General features: G+C 37.5%; 1 protein-coding gene across 10 annotated transcripts in view; it reads left to right on the plus strand.

The window, feature by feature from the left end:
- Positions 1–20,542, plus strand: part of UNC79 (unc-79 homolog, NALCN channel complex subunit) — a 239,274-nt gene that overhangs the window by 134,659 nt on the left and 84,073 nt on the right. For 7 of the 10 annotated variants that reach the window (XM_025442760.3, XM_025442754.3, XM_035720124.2 and 4 more), the window contains 7 exons: positions 3,772–3,953; positions 5,668–5,869; positions 6,507–6,686; positions 8,175–8,240; positions 16,164–16,450; positions 18,527–18,709; positions 19,310–19,472. In XM_025442760.3, the coding sequence (XP_025298545.1) occupies positions 3,772–3,953; positions 5,668–5,869; positions 6,507–6,686; positions 8,175–8,240; positions 16,164–16,450; positions 18,527–18,709; positions 19,310–19,472 (1,263 nt within the window). The remainder of the gene's footprint in view (positions 1–3,771; positions 3,954–5,667; positions 5,870–6,506; positions 6,687–8,174; positions 8,241–16,163; positions 16,451–18,526; positions 18,710–19,309; positions 19,473–20,542) is intronic. The other 3 variants (XM_035720123.2, XM_035720128.2, XM_035720131.2) reach the window with 1 other exon arrangement.

Raw genomic sequence — 20,542 nt, forward strand, 5'->3', positions numbered from 1 at the left:
GAGAGAATCTCAAGCCCACTCTGCATTGAGTATGGAGCTTGATGTGGTGTTCTATCTCATGACCCTGAAATCCTGACCTGAGCCAAAATCAAGAGTTGGACGCTCAACAGATTGAGCCACCCAGGTGCCCCTTCCCTTTCTTTTTAAAGAGTATTGCCTTCCTTGCTAGTGTCCTTTGGTGGTTCTACTTTAACTGAGTTTCCTTTATACTCGTATTTTGCAGAGTGACCCTCAGGTAGGATGACCCTGTTTAGGTTTGCCTAGGATAGTCCTAGTTTATGCTTGTTGTCCAATTGTATTTATTAATTGTATGCTTATTTATTCTCAAATGATCCTGGCTTGATTGAGAAATTATACAGTCATCATAATACATGATATTATGCAGTCTATATAATATATAATATGACATGATACAATAGGTGACTTGCATCAAAGTAACTGGGAATGTTTGTTAAACACTCGCCATTTCTAGACCTACTGAATTAGAATCTGGGTGGCTCAGTCCATTAAATGTCTGCCTTCAGCTCAGGTCCTGATCTCAGGTCCTGGAATCAAGCCCAAGTCAGGCTCTGCTCTGTGGGGGGTCTGCTTCTCTCTCTCAAATACATAAATGAAAATCTTTAAAAAAAAAAAAAAAAGATTCTTAGGGGGTAAGGCCAGGAATCTACGTCTTTAACAAGGTCTCCAGATAATTGAGTTCAAGTTTGAGAATCTCTGCTGTTATACCTTTTCCACTGAAGCATCAGGGATCAAATCTGGGCCAGTGATGGGTATAATTTCCTGGTGCTTAGAATTGCAAGTTCTCAGAGGAACATGGTGAGGAAGGAACCTGGACGTGTTCTCTTAGCCTCACATCTGCTGCCTTCACTGTCACCCCAATCTGCTAGTATTCCCATTCTTGGGAGCAGCAAACAGGGCCCGCATGCCATGGTGTACCTTATCAAAATGGCTCTGTGTATTTCCATGTCTCCAAAATTTGGCAAAGAAATGGAAGTTCCATTAGGTGAGTTAACTATTATGCATTCCATAATATCTGGCCCCCTCAAAGAGTTCTTACTTTTTGATGCCCTGAGAATCCCTGGGGCTGATTTATATGATAACATCAGCTGTTGTAGAGAATTAGAGTAATAACATTTCCTAGCCTTGGGGACACCTGGTATTGGCAACATTTTACAGGTATTTAAATACAAGTAAAGCAAATAAATATTTATGCTCTTTCATTCCAATTTAATAATTATATTATTCTGAATCACAGCTCTGATTATGCTGTTTTTCTATTCAAAAAAACCTATGGAATGAATAAAGTTCAAAATAAAGTACTTACACGGACAATCAAAACATCTTCTGGTCTGTGTTTATAGCCTCATTTCCTGCTCTTTCTGACACCCTGTTGCAACTTCTCCATTGCTTCCTGCTTCCCTCACCTTTTTCTTGGCCACTCTACTCTCTGTCTGACATCCTCTTCTCTTCAAGGTCCATTCAAATGCCACCTCCATTGGATCTACCTTCACATGCCACCAGTGAGTTCCACCTTTTCAGTTCCCCCGGTGGAAAGTGATTTCTTTGTCCCTTGGTCTCCCTAGCATTTTATTTATACCCCATTAGTAGTATCTATAGCTTTTTATATTACATTTCAGTTATAGCCATACCTGTCTTATTTCTTTAGTCAACTTTTACACCAAGACTTGGGAGTGATTCATAGGTTGCTCAGGTTGTAACAGAGTGCCATAAAATGGGGGGCTCAAACAACAGACATTTATTTCACACAGTTCTGGAGGCTGGGAAGTCCAAGATCATGGTGCCAGGAACATATGGTTACTCTCTTCTCTGTGTCCCCACATAGCAGAGAGAAAGTTAGAGAGCTCAGATTCCCATCCTCTTCTTAAAAGAATACAAAGTCCAGCACGGGGGGTCTTACCTTCATGAGATCATTTAAACCTAATTATCTCCCAAAGACCCCACCTCTGAATGCCATCACATTTGGGGGTTAGTGCTTCAACATAAGGATTTTGGTGGCAGGAGGAGAAGAAACACAAACACTGAGTCCTTAACAATTCATTTTTCTATTTACTTCCATCCTCCAAGTAACTGGGATAGTTTCTTAGTTTTATATGTGTGTGTGTGTGTACATCTTTTTAAGTATATATTTTAAATATATATATATGTATATATCTAGAAAAATGTATTTTTTTTAAATAAGGGAACTGGCAAATTTACTGAATAAATATTACATGTACTAGGCACTATGGAACCAATAAAAAGAAGTATTTAATTGATGAAACCAAATATAAACATGGAGGAGGTTAAGAAACTAAAGATATAATTCAAGAGCACAAAAAATAAAACATGTCCTGTAGCTACATATGAACATACAAATGCCTTATGTGAACAAACAGGTTGTAAACAAATAGTATTTTTTCAGGAGCTCATGGGACCAAAAGGCCACTCTAGGTCAGAGTAGACTTCACAGAACAGATAGAATTTTACCAGCAGGTTCTTTAAGGATGGTAAGAACATCAATAAGCAGAGAGAAACAGAAAGAATATTCCAGGCTACTGGAATAGCTTAAGTAAAGTACTAAAATGTTTTGTTTTCATGGCACTAGATTACTTCCCTAGCTACTTTAACGTTTTATAAAGCCATGTTTTAAGAGTACCTGGAATCACTTAACAGATTTGCAGAATGATTGGAAATCCATCTCTGACTGCCTTACAGAGTTGGGTAGGGGATGGGGAAATAGGGGATGGGGATTAATGAGCGCACCTAGCATGATGAGCACTGAGTAATGTATGGAATTGTTGAATCGCTGTATTATACACCTGAATCTAATATAACATTGAGTGTTAACTATACTGGAATTAAAATAAGAAACTTAATTAGGGGCATCTGGGTGGTTCAGTTGGCTAAGCATCTGCCTTTGGCTCAGGTCATGCTTCCGAGTCCTGGGATTGACTCCTGCATTGTCTCCTTGCTCAGTGGAGTCTGCTTCTCCCTCCTCCCTTCCCTCTGCTTGTTCCCTCTCCCCCCACCTTATCGTCTCTCAAATAAAATCTTAAAAAAATACTTAATTAAAAAAAAAGAAATCTATTAAGTAAGCATGCATATATTGTGTATAAGGGCAGCCCTGGTGGCTCAGCAGTTTAGTACAGCCTTAAGTCCAGAGTGTGATCCTGGAGGCCTAGGATCGAGTCCTGCGTCGGGCTCCCTGCATGGAGCCTGCTTCTCCCTCGCCTGTGTTTCTCCCTCCCTCCCTCCCCGCCTCTGTCTCTCATGAATAAATAAAATCTTAAAAACAAACAAACAAACAAACATGTGACTGCTATAGCCCTAGGAAGTCTGTTTATCATTTCACATCATCATACACTAAGAATGTAGCAAGGGGTCCAGAATCCAAAGTCAGCCTAGTGGGTACCTCCTGTCTTCCTGTGTGGTCCACAGAAGGGCCCTGGAATGGACAAAGACATGAGCATGGAGGCATTTTGAATACTTTGAAATGTAGTTTGAATTAAGTAATGAGGAGGACCATTAAAAAAAAAAAAAAAAGACAAGTCACAGCTAAATCAAGGCTGCCCAGCAGAAAAGTACTGCAGTAAGTAGAAACATTTTCTGTTGAACAGATGAAATGGGACATTCAAGAAGGTGGCATTAGAATTTCCTTTTGGTTTTTCAAAACAGGGTGTGGGGAGCCCTAGCGATAACTTTTTCTCTGTGGGTTAAGTTCTTGTCTAAATAAGTGTCAATTTTTTTTGTCCTCTGCCTTTTACATTGCAGTGGAAAAAGTGGCTGTGATTTGTAGATTTTTGGACATTCACTCAGTGACCAAAAACCACCTGCTGAAGTATTCCTTGGCACATGCCTTCTGCTGCTTTCTCACAGCTGTGGAAGATGTCAACCCAGCAGTGGCTACCAGGGCCGGTCTCCTGCTTGACACCATAAAGAGGCCAGCATTGCAGGTGATGTCCCTCAGATGTGTGTTATCTGCTCTGTGGATGGTGCTCTGCTCTACTAAACACATACAGTACTAATGATGATGACAGCAAGAACAGTGGGAATTTTTAAATGGAGAAAAACATCCCAGATCCACACCTTATTAACAGATCTCTTGTTTTTATTTCTCACTGCTCTTTTCAGTCTTTGTCCATATAGTGATACCACTTTTGACAGATACAATACTTCTATAACTTTTTTTGTGTGGCAGATTTTTTAACTAGGCTGATTTATCTTCTACTATTTAGCTAGCTCCTGGGCTGGGAGCTCTTGTCATTAGAACCTAGATACTAAGAGAAATCATCTCCACAATGAATTATAGTATAAATCAAAGCAAGACCTGAGAAGGCAAATATGCCTACCAAAAGGAAAGTCAAAGGAGCGTGAAATATGAGACCTGGAGAGAGTCGTATATTTATTTTATTTGGTGCCTTTATTTTATAATTGAAGAAACCAGATCTCGAGATAATGTGAGCCTTCAAAGGACACAAAGTGAATTAGTGGAAGAACCAAGACTAGGACTTCCAACGTTCTAGTCTCCTGCCTTCCCACAATGGCATCTTGTTTATTACTATATCATTGTAATTAAAGCTAATAATAATGGCAAGAGCTAAAATTGGCCAAATAGGTATTGTCTTTCCAGGATAGTGTATTAAGTTTCTCATTATCCATTGTCTCATTTAATTCCCACAATAATCTTGTGGGTTCCCATTTTACAGATGGAGAAGCTGAAGGTTGGAAGAGGTAGGTAACTTTTTCAAAGTCACGTGGCTAGTATGTGGCAGAGCAAACTCAGGTTCTGAGTTATAATAATGTCCATGTTCTTAACTGTATCTGTGTCTATACACTGCTTCCAATCCAGTATAAGCTCTCTTCCTGTAAAAGAGACCGAGAAGAAAGTGCAGGATCTGAGAAATTAGGTGGTTATGCTGACTGTGGACCCACACTCCCTCTTATAAAAATTCCCACTTATCTTCTGTATACTCCTTCTCTGTTGGTCTTAAGATTAGGTAGTTGTGTGTCCCACCCCTGCCCAGGACCTGTAATGTAGAAAGCACTCAATAGGTGAGAATGGCATGAATTAATAGAATTTCCTGGATGAATTATGGATTTTAAATTTCATTCAGTTAGAAAAAAAATGAGAATGGTAAGCAGGCTCATATACTGGAAAAATGGATGCTCAATCCAATCAAACTTGATTTTTTGAGACTGTGTATCACTAACATTCCAAGAAGACAAAATGAGTTTACTTTCTTTTAGAACCATGGCATTTAGCATTGAAGAGGAATTAGAAAACTGTATTGTATATTCTAAAATGTAGCTTTGGAAGCATGCTTCTTTTAATAGAAACTATAGACATTGAAAAAAGAAACATGAGTTTGAGAGCATTTGGATTAAGTGGTTATTAATGAATGCATTTGAAAACCAGTAACATACATTTAGTTTAGATTCCTGAACTAAGAGTCAAGAGATATTCTATAATTAGAATAAGTTCCTCTTCTGCACTTTATTTCTACCAAACTTGTAATAAAAGATTTCATTTGGATTATTCTACATGATATGTGTGAATTGTGGTGGTTGCCTTGTTTCACTGACTTTGCATAGTGTATTTAATTCCTTTGAAATAACTTAGACGTTTACATCTGACTTAACCTTTCTTCCCCCCCGCACCCACCCCAGGGCCTGTGTCTCTGTCTTGATTTCCAGTTTGATACTGTGGTTAAAGATCGACCCACAATACTGAGCAAGCTTTTACTCTTGCATTTTCTTAAGCAAGATATTCCTGCCTTGAGCTGGGAGTTCTTTGTCAACAGATTTGAGACACTTTCTTTGGAAGCTCAGCTACATTTGGATTGTAACAAAGAATTTCCTTTTCCTACAAGTAAGCAAAATAAAGAACTTGGTTTAAACAGTCACAGTTCCTCTTCTATCTGCTCGCTAGGCAGACCATACTATGTATGTAGCTTAATTTCCCATTCTGGAGGATGCCTTGACTTCATGAACTCAGTTTTTCAAGTATTTATTGAGTAACTGTAGTAATCCATAATAGATGAACTAGTTTCTGGCATTGCAAAAGTGAAACTCTGCTCATTTCCTTGAGGACCTCTGATAACCATTTTTGACTGTATATTTCTTAAATTTAACTCAGTTGTCATGTTTACAGTGTTTGTGAGCAATTTTGTGAGATAAATTTGCACCTTGTAAATTCACTTTTGCATGCTTATTAATAAGTTGGTTACCTACAGCTCTAAATAGATGGGAAGAATTGTCCACTCAACTATCTAATGATAATAAAAATTAGACAATGTAATCTTATGGTCTAAGTGGAAAAATCATAGACAATGGTCATGATAGGTAATAGTGATGACTTTTTATGTAAGATTCACTATAAAGAGAGATGAATGATTCATGTGTCCATGAAAGAGGTTAATCTTGAAAATACACAAAGAGGGATTGTTTTAAACTAGTTGTGCTGCATGACCCATTAAAGAAAATAACATCTAATTCCTTTTGCAAAGCTATCACTGCTGTAAGGACTAATGTCGCTAACCTCAGTGATGCAGCACTGTGGAAGATCAAGAGGGCTCGTTTTGCGAGGAACCGTCAGAAGAGTGTGCGTTCTCTGAGAGACAGCGTGAAGGGGCCTGTGGAATCCAAGAGGGCACTCTCTCTTCCTGAGACCTTGACCTCCAAAATTCGTTGAGTATCTTCTTCCATCCTTCCTTTAAATCTGTTTAATGTCTTTCTGAGGCTGACTTGTCTTGTTGAGTGTTCATAGAGAGTAGCATGTTTAGCAAACTAAGCTCCTTTAATAGGTTTGGGCTTCAGATTCCCTAGAGGGTCACCCCCAAGAATGTCAGTGTCCTGGGGGGCTTTTACCAGTTTGTGGGTGAAGCAAAGCCCTGGTCCAGCAGTAGATTGTTTTGAAATGCAGAAGGCAGCATATCCACTGACCTGGCCAGAAACATAGAAGCAGCATCTGCTCCTGAGTCCTAGGACATAAGTGTAGGTACTACCAGCCTTGTAACCTAAGAGCTTCCTGAAAAAGATTTGGGACAGGTCAGACCCATGGCAGCTGAGGAGGTAGAGTGGAAATTTGGAGTGGATTTGCTTTTCATATATGATGGAGACAGCCAAACAAGCTCCCAGACAAACCAAAAATAATGGTTGCTTTTGAAAAGGAAAAACCAGCTGAGAAGAAGTTGAATTTCTGTGCAGCTCCACCAGATAATTTATAAATAAAAAAAAGCTTCATCGGCAGCTTAAAAAAAAAAAAAGACCATGTATACTTGTTTTCTAAAGGTCTTTCTTTATATTGTGCTTTGAAAGAAAACAAAAATTTCCCTAAATTACCAGATGACTAAATGAACTCTAATGATTAGCAGTGGCTCATGAGTGACAAATAAAAATTCATAACTAAATAACCATATTAGTGAATGAGTATATTTAAATATGTTACTAACTTGTAAACTTTATCAAGTGATTTAATTTTTAAATAACTTCTATGAAATTCATTACACAAAACCATAAAACATATTTCTTATCCTGTCAGAAGTGGAAAGGTTTGCTTTTCTCATTGGCATTGTATTAGAAGACAACCTTATATAACATAATCATTTTTAATCGCAAATATGATTTGATTTTTTTTATTACATTTTTCTCTATTTTATGACAAGCTATAAAAATGTGGTATTGTGAACTTTGGAAGAAGTCAGTGAAAGCCCTTCAGCAATCAATAACTCAGTTTATCAGGGAGCAGAGATTATAGTAGGTGGCCATTTAAGAATAACCTGTGGTAGTCCTATGCCCCAGGGAAGACCGAATCAGATCCTCGAAGCCAATATCTAGATTAAATAAATTATAATTTCTATGAATTTCCCAGTTCTTTTATAACTTAACCAGCCACTTTGGGATATAAGGTTAACTTCCTGTTCTTTTCTTGTTAATTGATTCACATAACAATTTTGAAGACTAAGAATTTAAGTAACACTGAAAGGTGTTCCTGAGATTCACAGAAAAACACAAAGCTTTTGTGATGCAAACATCTTTTGTGAGATGTTAATTACAAATAGGAAAACTAAACTTAAAACATGCCCCTACTATCCAGTGAGTTAGCACTGAGTGTATTTTCTAGGCTCAAGTTGTTTTTAATGCTTATTTAAATAGAGTTGTTGTTGATTTTTAAGCTATGAGGTTGACCAGGCATGAGCAGTCTGCTCCAGCTCTCGGTGGGACACCTGAACAGACACCAGGTGGGTACTTCTGACGTGGAAGGGCTGTATGCAAGTGTCTATCCCAGGTGGACAAGGTAAAGAATGCAGTGTCTCTAACTGGACCAGAGTGCTATATTTAGAATTTGCAAACTTGAAGGGTCTTACCCCAGATGCTCAAGCATTTGAGCCCCTGACATAGCAGTTCTTTCTATCTTAACATGGGCAGATGTCTTTTGATCCCATTAACTTTTGGTCCAGTAAGAGGTATTACGTTAACTGAATATGCACTTTTCCCCAGAGAGCCAGTATGACCAGAACTATACATAGTACTTATATTTGTATGTGTATTTGTACATACAAATATTGTATTCATATATATCCGCTATAGGAAAAACATACATTTCATTGACATTTTAAAAGGCTATATATTTGAGCCACCATCATTCACTCATCCCTGTAGCCATTCTTGATTCTTTGCAACTCTACATGCATTTCTGTCTCTCAGAGAAAGGAGGATTTTGATTGTTTGGAGAACCCAAGGATCATGTTTGACTTGGTACAGTGTAACTACCATTCGATATCCCATGAAAGATTGTAGTTTATCATGAAGGATCTTAAGGATCGAAGGGATACTGGCAAGACTATTACAGGCTGAATGTTATCTATGCAAATGGTGCCACAGTGCACTGGGAAGATTGTGAAGGGTCTGAATAGCTGCTCATTTGTCAAAAACAAACTTGGTAACTACCACCTGCATGTCATGCTATAGAAAGAACATTCGGTTTTTCATCTAAAAATAGTTTTAAGGTAAACTTTTCAGAATGGCCTGAGAAGGAGGCCTTTAGGATCAAGTATGCTAAATGTTATAAACCTGATGCCAGAAAGAGAGGCAATTAGGGATGAGGGTGATGGGAAGAGAGAGCCCCAAAGATGATGAATGCTGACAGCAGGTGTTGGCCAGAGTGTATTTTCTCCTTTAAAATTGTTGACAAAGAAGGATTAGCAAATCCCTGGCCTGATCTCCCTACCTTGTTTTCTGTATCAATCGGGCTTCAAATGTACTGGGATTAAAAAAAAGAGAGTAAAAGTAAGGTCTTCTGATCCTGAGCTCTGCCACAACGCAGAATCCATGTAGTTCCCCTTCAGTGAGATCATTTGGAGATGCATCGTAAGCAATTTCATAAATTATCTTTATTTTACCCCATCTTTCTGTTTTAAGGCTTAGTTGAATTAATTATTCAATTAAAGCCTTTAATTATTATTATTACCCATTTTCACAATCCAAAAGAGCCCTCTCACATCTCTGTGGGAAAATGTATTCATATGTTTCCTGAAGTTAAAAAAAAAAAAAGCCTTTGGGCCTCTTAATTGTCCCACCAAATGTGACCAGATGGAAATGGGGCAGATAACAGCGTTATTTATATTAAAATATAAAGCTAAAGCTTCTAGAAAGATAATTTACACACCACCGCTCTAATAAAACCTTGCTTAGATTTGGAAACAACTGGCTTAGCTTCTAAGGCCATTTCAAACTAGTTTCTTATTTTTGTAATGTTATTTACTAGACAGTAAATTTTTTAACTTGGGAACAAAGACATGTCAGGATAATCATGAGATCATAGAGGATGGTTTAAGATAGTAATTACGTGGAAGCTGAAGAACCCGATACTCACCAAACATATTTTTATTTGGTTTAAGTCTTCTCTGGACAGGACCTCTTATTGGTTGGGCCTGGAATAAAGCCTGTTCCCTCTAGTTACACAGCAGGAGTTCATTTTAACAGCTGTTTAGGCTGAGCTTTTTTGGCATTGGACTTACAACTACTGGCTTTCTGATCGTAGCTTTTACATATTACCTACAAGAAATTTTGCATCAGAAGCACACTTATCTAAAGATATATTCCACAAGGCTAGTGAAGAGCTGCATTCCTTTATGATTTGCATGAGTAAAATCAAAGACCTTTGCTCATGTGAATGAGATTCATAGGAAATTACAGCTGGAATATTAGAGATATGTTAACGTTATCATTTTACAGAAGAGGAAACTGAAGTTCCTAACAAGAAACATGTTTGACAAAGTTGTTGGTGGTAGATCTGGGTCTCAAGCCCAAGCATCTTGATTTCTCATGCAAGGCATGCATGGTAAATGCCAATAAGAGCTCAGTACTTTTCTTTAATCCTGATTGGTGAAATATACAGTTTCACCTGCTAATCTGAAGTTGGTATTATAGTTACTTATAAGGTGTATTTCCACTGATTCTGTGAAAACGAGGAATTATCTTTGGTGATTCAGAATAATAATTATTGATTAATAATCAATAGGTTATTGATTATACCTAATCAATAGGTTATTGGTTATTAATAACAATAGTCTGTGTTGAATATTAATTTAGTATAATATAACAGTTTTGATAGGTTTTCATAGCACAACACTGAAAGACTGGTATCCACTCCATGTGGTCACAGGGAATTCAATTATATCTTGTTCCTCAGCCCCTGAAATGAATAAATAATGGTAGGTATATAGTAATGATAATAACAACACTTGATGTATGTGTAGTACCTCTTTATCTCTTAAGAGTGTTTTTAATACAAATAATCTAATTCTGATTTCACAATGACTCTGGATATATGTAGAGTATTATTATGATTTTTTTTGTTTTACATATGGACAGGAAAACTGAGGTCCTGAGGGATTAATTAATTCTACTAAGATAACTTGAGATCATATATAACTGACTAGCTGCTGACTAAAGCTTGGGTCTAGAAGACTTGATTTGCTTTCTTTCCACTATAATTACCTCTTGATGCCTTGGTATTAGGGCGTTCCTGTCCTGTGGCACATGAAGACACCAGTCTGGTTTTAGAGCTAATGTGGGCAGTCATGTCTGCTACAGTGTGCTTAAAGATCATGAGCGTCCACACCAAGAGACCTTCCCATTTAGGACCTACAGATTGGTCTAGAAGTGTCCTACTCCCTAAAACAACATGGATACTCTCAGTTCCAGCTTGAAGAGAAATCTTGAGAAGGTCTCTTGGTCTGAATTTGTATGGGCCTTTCTCATATGGGCCTCTCCTGCCCCCTTCCTGCCCACCCCCTGCCTCCACCCTGCTCCTGTTAGTGTCCCAGCATAAAACTCCAAATTACTTCTCTTTGGGCTCTCTCTTTCTTTCTAGAGGTGATCAACAACTCACATCTTCAGTAACTTACAAAATACCTATTGATCATGAAGATTCAATAACTCAGAACAGTTATTTTTTTAAATTAAATTCAATTAGCCAACATGTAGTACATCATCAGTTTCAGATATAGTGTTTAATAATAATTTTAATAGGAATGCCCTTGTTTGAAATAATAGTTTGGGAAATGGCAATTTCTATTGAACAGATATTTATTGGGCACCTTTGATACTAGGAAATATAAAGAATGCAAAAATACCTTGGAAATCTCTATATTCTCAACTTGATATAGTCAAGGAAGGCAGATAAAGCGTGAACATGAGTAAACTCATCTTGTGTGAATGTGACAGTGCTATGGGATGGTTCACATCAGGCACAGTGGGAAGAGAGCTGGGGGCAACGGGGACAGTCTTGTAGAGAGGTGGTTTTCCAGCCAGGCCTTGACTGGTGGAGGATGTAAAGGAATGTTTGTGGGATAGGAAGAGGCAAAGGCAAGGATGAGGAGCATGGGACAATATGGAGTTAGTCACTGGCCACAGCTTTGCAGCCCTTCTACTGTGTGTGCACACAACAGAACTGCTGTGAGTGGAGCTTTAAATTGGATTAATGGGTTAGGGAGATCAGTGAGGTGGTGTAATTAGAGCTAGCAACATAATGCAAATTCATTTATGGTGCTTGTTCATTGGTTTCTCTGCAACAAATGCAGAGTAAGCTCATGGAAGTGGTGTTTCCTCCCTCTACCTAATTTGCATTTGTTGGTTTAACAGAGGGCTTGGTGTGAGTCGGCTTACACAGATGAATATTCCCCATTTCCTTGCTGTTTGGGGACTTCATCAGTTTTTCTCATATATAGAAGTAATATTTATCTGAGATGTTTATTTGAATCCAGTGTACTTAGACACTTAATAAGCACCTAGTATATATGTCAGACACTGCCCCATATTCTGTGAGGGATATAAAAATGAATAAAACATGGCAAGTCACCTTCAAGGAGCCTTTGGTCTCCTTGGGGAAATTGGTAAATGAGTAAATTGAGAGTTCTGCCTCGCAATTTGCCACATGTTAGGAAATGGTAAAGGCAATTTTCCTCTGTTCTTCTCTCTCTCATCCTCCCTCTTTTCTTGTCTTTGGTGATTTATAGAATTTAGAGATCACACCCAATTCCTGAGAGGAGGGTGGGAATGTGTAGTAAGAATGGCTTCTGAGGACCGAATTCACAGGTTGAGATTGGCTAGGGGTGTGGGTGCGGGGAGAATAGATCACCCTAAGCAAAGACACAAAGGTGGAAAAGTGTTGGCTATTGTTCTGAGATCTATGAGTAGCCCAGCTTGTAAGAACGTTGAGCATTTGGGGTGGAATAATAAGAGATAAGTCTGGAAAAGCAGATCCTGATCCTGCCTGGTTTCAAATCATCAAAGAAATAAAATCATATTACACTTTGGAGCTTCAATCAGTTGTGCCACTTTGTAGACAGATTGTGATGGACCTGGTCCATGATAAAGTTACAGTAGGAATAACTGCTTCATGATTCTAAAAATGCTTACATTTTTCTTTAGAGAAATGATAAAATCAAAAATTTTAACAAGTTAAATATCTATGGTTACATATAGGAATTTCATAGACTAGAATTCAAAAATGTTTTAAATGTCCTATCTTAGAGACAATACCGTAGGCATTAAGTTTTAAAATGGAAATTTCATACCCTTTGTAGATAACTAAAGCAGTAATACTGTCTTTATGAATAAAGAAAATTCTGGCTTTTCTAAGCTAATTTTTTCTTAGTTGATTAAGGAAACTTTCCTTTATGAAGAGTATACCAGTGACAAACTTATGCTATTTTAAAGAAAGATAATAGATAAGGCATAGACTTGCAAAGCCCTCAATTAGATGAGTATATTTTTGGAATGAAGATTTTTTTCACTTAATGCAAAAGGCTTTATCCACTAGTTCTTTTTTTTTTCTTCACTACATTTAATGGTTTGTTAAAGATCATTCATTATTGCCTGTTCAGAGAAAGCAAAGAGCAGCAAACTTAAAGCTAAAACACGGAAGATCAGCAAAGACGTACTTCAAATGAAAATAGGACACTTATGAAGTTGGTACTTAATCGTTAGGAAAATATGATTTGATGGGAAAAGTTAGGTTGCACATTTTATCTTAATTTACTATTTTTTTTTTTTTTGAGGAGGGGTGCAGCAGAAAGAAAGAGAGGGAGAGAGAATCTCAAGTAGGCTCCATGCTTAGTGCAGAGCCTGCTGCAGGACTCAATCTTAGGACCTTGAGATCATGACCTGAATCAAAATCAAGAGTCAGAAGCTTAATTGACTGAGCCCCCTCAGGGGCCTCAGGCTGCACACTTTTTAAATGAATGTCTACTTGCAACGAGAAAAAGAATTTTGAAATATTAATATTTAGAGATGAAGTCTAATGACTTATTTTCTAGACCAGAGCTAGGATAGAATCAAATAAGGAGCCAGTGTCTTAGTGTTGGGCCTTGTGTGGGAGCTCCCTGGATTCTCAGGGCTATAAAACAAAGGGGTAGCTCCTTCCCCTACAGCTCCATAGCTCCATTTTTAACAGAGACTTTGGAGTCTAGCCAGTCTGAACTTGGAGGGGACTGAGCCAGGCAGTGCTACAGGGTCTCTTAAACCTTACCCCCCCAGAACTGAAACAAATGGAGGAGTGAAGCTATATTCTAATAGCCATCCTTGCTGCTGTAATAACATTGAATCCTGCAGGGAGCCTGCATTCTCACACTTGTCACATTCTTGGCCCAAGCTCGCCCAAAGCAATAACTCCTTCTAGTTGTAAAGTAAATATTCTGTAGGAGAAAGAAATCAAGATTAAATATTTCTCAGTGCTGGAAAGATAGTTCTCTAAACTTTTTCTATTTTATTTTAGGGGGATTTACATTAGTAGTGCATTTGGTCTGATCTTTTATTCCAAACATTTAATTATAGTACATAGCAATGCTTCACACTTCTGGCCTTTTGGTGAATGAAATAGGGTGTTCCACAAAAATTGACTTTTTATCCTGGTGGCTGATGTGTGCCTCATGGAATGAGGGTATTAACAATTTACTGATCACTGTCATTGATGCCTGTAGAACGCTGTAATAAACAAGTCCTTAAGATTTATTTGAATGATTTTGGATAAAAGCTTCCCTAACATACATCACCCACATTTACTTTTCATACACAGACCCTAGGAGACAGAAAATGTTAATGTCCTAGGGTCATATTGAAGTTTATCAGATGGTTTCCTCTAAATGGGAGGCTCTTAGATTTAATTGATTTTGTTGCTTTTCACCCACTATCAATGGTCCCTTCTCAGTAGATCACTTTTGAGCCAGATGGACATTATTCTGAGCACCTGAGGGAAAACTAGACAACCAAGCTTGTTACCTCACATGTAGTTCTAGACTAGTAAATTCTGAATTTACATTACCTTCATTTTTTTAACATTACCTTCATGCCACTGCTCCAGAGAAAAGTGTTTGACCTTGAGACAGTTAATTCCCACAGTCTCCAGAAGCATTTCTTCTATCCTACTTCCCTTGGCTGTGTCCTGAAAGATTGAGATTTTGCTAAATTAGTTGAGGAGTTAATGGATATAAATTACCACCTATTTCCTTTTTGTGTCTTTTTGCCATAATTATATGATATTATATGATATATGATATAAACATGGTTTGGTTTAGGATGGTTCATAACCAAAGCCTGTCGTTTAGCAGAAATTTTCCTTGCAGGGTAGGAGATGAGAACTGTGGTGGGTGTCACCTAAGCTTCCCAGCAAAAACCTTATTTTCAGTCTAGAAATTCTGATGTTGTTTGTCAAAGAAGGGATAAGAATGCAAAGCGTATTTTGAATAAGTCCCCAAGCATAGAGAAGAGCAAATCTCATTCTTCCTTCACCAAAAGTCCTCAACTAAACCAGATCAGGAGAGTGAGAAAAACAAGTGGAGATAGGGTATAATTTCTGACTTTGACCAATAACAGAGAGAAAGTCAAAGTCAGGGAGATTCTCAGATACAATTATTTGTTAAGAGTGAGTCCAGTGCTAAGGTATTTTTTTCTTTTCATGTAAACTTTCAGCTCACCTTCATGTGGTGTTTTTCTGTTTTTAAAAGCTCATGCTTCTTTCTTCCTGTCTGACCCCTCCCTTATGTGTTTCTCATTTCATCCAGCAGGGCTTATAATTTGCTATTTATAATTTTGACTATATTCTTCAGAGAGTACCCACTGCTAATATCTCAGGATTTGGAAAAGAAAACTTTTCCCCCCCACCAGCTGATTTATGAACATAACTGAATTGAGATAATAATTTAAGCAAAATAGCTCAGTGGATGCTTTTGTTCTCAGTGGATTTCAGAATATTATTTTTGTGGTTATTTTTATGTACTTATTTTACAAAGCTGGAGGAGAAACTTCTCTTTATCACTGAGGATAAAACTTTGCCAAGATATTTTAAAAATCACTAAATACAAAGTTTATTTAGATATTTTTCTTGCCATTTGAAGAGAACCTTGCTATATATAGTGCCTTATTTCTATTTCTATTCCCTTATTACCCCCAAATTGCTTGGTTGTTGTTGAACACAATAACTTCCATCCCTGGACTTTGCTTAGTAGAACATATTTTGCCTTTAAGTTTGTCCAGAACACAACCTTTAAATATTCAGTGGAAGCAGAAGGAAGGATGCTGTATCCATAGGTGAGATTTTAGTGTGAACTTAACTTTATTGTGAGGGAGCCACCCACTGATGGCCTTTGTTGTACTGACAGGACAACAATCTCCTGAGAATGACAACACCATCAAGGACTTGCTCCCAGAAGATGCTGGGATTGACCACCAGACAGTTCACCAGCTGATTACAGTGCTCATGAAGTTCATGGCGAAGGACGAGAGCAGTGCCGAATCAGACATCAGCAGTGCGAAGGCCTTCAACACAGTCAAGCGGCACCTGTATGTCTTACTCGGCTATGACCAACAGGAAGGTTGCTTCATGATTGCACCACAAAAAATGCGCCTGTCAACTTGCTTTAATGCATTTATTGCTGGAATTGCCCAAGTAAGTGTAAGCTTTCAGGAGTCATACCATTAGGGTTTTAGTAGAAACAAATTATTAAATTCCATTTAGCCAACATTGGTTCTGTGTAGAGGTTTGTGCAAGTTACTTTATTAGGCAGGGGTATGTGGAAGGGAGTATAAGATGAATAAGACTAACAGGAATTGTTTTTAGGGGGGGCAGTGAGAGTAGAGTATACCTTACACATGAAATTTACCATTTTAACCATTTTAAAGTATATAATTCAGTGACATTTTTTTTTCCAGTGGCATTAACTAGAGTCACATTATTATGTAACTGGAACCACTGTCCATCTCCAGAATTTTTTCCTTATCCTGAACTGAAACTCTATCCACTAAACAACAGGGGAGTGTAGAATTGTTGTGTATGGTTTTTTAAAAAAAATCTTTTATCCTTTTTGGCTTCAAATGGAGAGTTGAGTTAATCATACAACTTATTTTGTGTTACATTATCATCATTGGCTTTTTCTAGGTTTGTCTGCTACTCCTAATGGCTGTATTTTATACTATGGTGTACATTTGCCATGCTTTAACTATCCATTCTCCCAGGGATGAACACCCATATTGCTTGCTCCCAACTACTTACCACTCCAGACAGCTCGGCAATGAATATTTTGCACATGCACCTAATCCACCACGGAATTCCTTTGACATATGTATGCAAGAGCAGAATTAATGGATTATTTTTTCTGTATACCTAACTTGACCAGTGCTACAAATCTCACTCTCCAGAATGGCTGCAGCAGTCTGCAAAGGGTGTAGAACTTGAGGCTGGAGAGAAATTGATATGAATTTCAACTCTGCCACTGTTATTATCTGTTGTGGCCTTAGGCATCCTCTGCTTCTTTGCCCATGGGTTACAGTTTTTGTTTTGAAAGATTAGAGATAACATATTGCAGAGCATTTAATCAGTGCCTGTTTCATGATAAGAGCTATAATAGTAACTGTTATAAATTTGCTCAGATAGATTATAATATAATGAACACAGATAAGTAAAGTAGGAGCAATATGTACATAGTTGTCTTTTGTCAATGCTGGTGACTAGATGGATCACCACTAATACTCAGTTGTTTGTGATGTGTGAAGAGAGGATGCACCATTTCAGATACTGAACGCTGTCTTCCTCCTTTCTTCCCTCACTTTGCTCTTTCTATATTTAAATTATGCATATTTGTTTAATAAAGTAAAATATTAAATACAAATCTCCACGAAACCCATGACAAAATAAGTAACTAACATTTTGGTGCATATTGCTGGCTACAAATTTATTACTTTCATATTTACATATATACATGTATATGTGTATGCACAGATTTTCTACAGTAAGGGGATCATATTATATGTATTGATAAATATATGTAACCTTTTTTTAAGCCTAAAATTGATTATGAAGTTGATATCATGTAAATAAATTTGCATCATATCCCAGTGAATGGCTACATAGTATTCTATTGTCATACAAATACTCTTTCACTTAACTCATCTCGTATTGTTGAACATGGAGGTTATTTTGAACGGGGAGGTTATTTTTGATCCGGGGTGACTATAAGGCTAGATATCTTTATGTATCCATTTTGGAATAGTTGTCTGACTTTTTCCTTAGGATATATACATTTAAAGGCAGGCTATGTACTTTTCCTTCCTTCTGAGTAGATATTGCTAAATTGCTTTCCTGAAATTAGCAGTATGTGTTGAGTAATCCTCTTGCCAGTGGCATCTAAGAATGCCCATTTCCCACAGTGTTTACCAATGGTAGGTGTTTTCATTGATTCTAATATAATTCTAGTTAATAGCTTCAAAGGACACTTGAATAGATAAAGTTTTATTTTCAGTAGCTAATGCAGTAGATACATGAAGTAAGTAGTTAAGTGGATTGAAATTATTTTAATTTATAAGTTTTTTTTAAATTTCTACCTTTGTGGTAACTGGCCATTATGTTAACATTCTGTGAGGTGCCTTTTCAGTATTTTGCCTGTTGTTTGATGGTTCAGATTTTCCTTTTGGCTTCTGGGTGTTCTCTATAGTTTTTCTTCAATTCTTAATATTTTTCCTGTTTCAGGTAATGGACTATAACATTAACTTAGGAAAACACCTTCTCCCTCTGGTGGTTCAGGTGCTCAAATACTGCTCTTGTCCTCAACTGCGCCATTATTTCCAGCAGCCTCCTCGTTGTTCTCTCTGGTCCCTAAAACCTCATATCCGGCAGATGTGGTTGAAGGCCTTGCTTGTCATCCTTTACAAGGTAAGTTGCTATGGTCAGTCTTTTGTAGGGTGAACTTTATTCTCTTAGAGAGGAGAACACTTAAGGGATCTAAATGGAGAATTTTGTAGGATAGAAATTTGACCTCCAGGGGACAAACCATGATGTGTACAATTAGCGTTGAGAAGTAAAGGATCATTGGAATGCAAACAGCAGTAGAGACCATGTCAATGTACGTGCTACAAGTGTTTGAAACAAACAAAAATGATGAGGTGTAAGAGATTGTGATCCACAATCCACACTCAGCATCTCTTATTTTATCTATGTGTAAATCATTCTGTCAGAAAGCAAGGAAAATATTTAAAATTGTATTCATACACCAAGCGTTTATGCCAGATAATTTTCTTGAGAGAAATTGTAACTGTGAACTGGCATGCCTTGCCGTCTGTGGTTTGGTGCAAGAGTAAGGGAATACAGTCCCTTGTCAAAATAAGGCCCTGATAAAAATTTCTGGTTTTGCTTTTCTGTATATTTCTTTTTAACTCCAAGAAGTACTAAGAAAAGTATCTAGCAAGATCATGTGGAAAAACTTACCCTTCAAAATAACCATTTATATTTTTCTCCCTCCATTTTATTGAGCAGTATCCATATCGAGACTGTGATATCAGCAAGGTCCTGCTGCATCTGATTCACATCACAGTCAATACACTCAATGCACAGTATCATAGCTGCAAGCCACATGCCACGGCAGGACCTTTGTACAGTGACAACAGTAACATAAGCAGATACAGCGAAAAAGAAAAAGGTACTTTACATATCTCAATTCTATCCCAAACTTAGCTTGTATATGTAGTACATTTCTGGATAATGTTTTTATTAGGAGATAGTGGAGCACCCGCAGATATCATTCTGAAATCAAAAAAATCACCTACTACTTCATTAATATTCCAACTTTCTCATGTATGTCTCTGCTTTAATTTTTTAAATGAGCATTCAAGAGAAATAGTTGATATGCTTCTGAAGCCCATTTCATGAGAAATGTTTTGTAAAAAAAAAAAAATTGCTGTTTGGTTAAGGAGCCTTTGTAAGCCTTGCCCTATGTGTTGGAAGCATCTTGTTTTGGGCCGTGAAGTAAATCTTGGTACTCGGTGGAGCCATGATCTTGTCTCTAGTTTGCTTCTGAACTTTGTGCTCACAGATTTGAATGGAATTTAAATTTGCTGAAATGTTTCTTCCTATCCTCCTTGTTTAATAAGAAAATGGTTTAAGGCAACAATAATGAAATTTTTTTCTGCATAGGTTTAAATTATTTCTAGTATCAACACCTTTTATATTGATAGCTTTTCTGCAAAGGAGGCAGTCAAATGAAACTTTAGATAGAGTAAAATCCCAACCAGGATTTTTTCGGGTGAGAACTGTCTTTAGTATAAGTCACAAGGTGTCTAGACTCTTATAAAAGGTGGCATCATCTAATCTAATCCTGGGAGAAAGCCAAGCACCCCATGACCCTTTGTGGTTTAGTAGATTCTGACTTGGTAGGACTGCTCTAGAAATAACCTCACTAGGATGGATCGAAGCTAGTGTTCATTTATTGCTAAAAGATCCAAGAATCTAGGTTGGCCACAGACAGAACTGTGAGAATGAAGTTCTTTAAGTTCTGGTGCAATTCAGAACTTTCCTGAAGAATATCTTGTCTACCAGCTTAGGTCCCAGTTTCTGGAAAATTGGATAGAGTGCATCAAAGTATAGCTGTCCTCAATCCAGGCTCAGTGTTTGGACCAATCTCAGAAAAGCCTCTCTGAAGGGGAGGAGCCATCTCCAAGTCCTTCCATCTCTCATTTAGGACATTTGAGAATTATTTCAAAATCATGTAAT

This window comes from Canis lupus, chromosome 8 (assembly GCF_003254725.2).
Source record: "Canis lupus dingo isolate Sandy chromosome 8, ASM325472v2, whole genome shotgun sequence".
Lineage (NCBI taxonomy): Eukaryota > Metazoa > Chordata > Mammalia > Carnivora > Canidae > Canis > Canis lupus.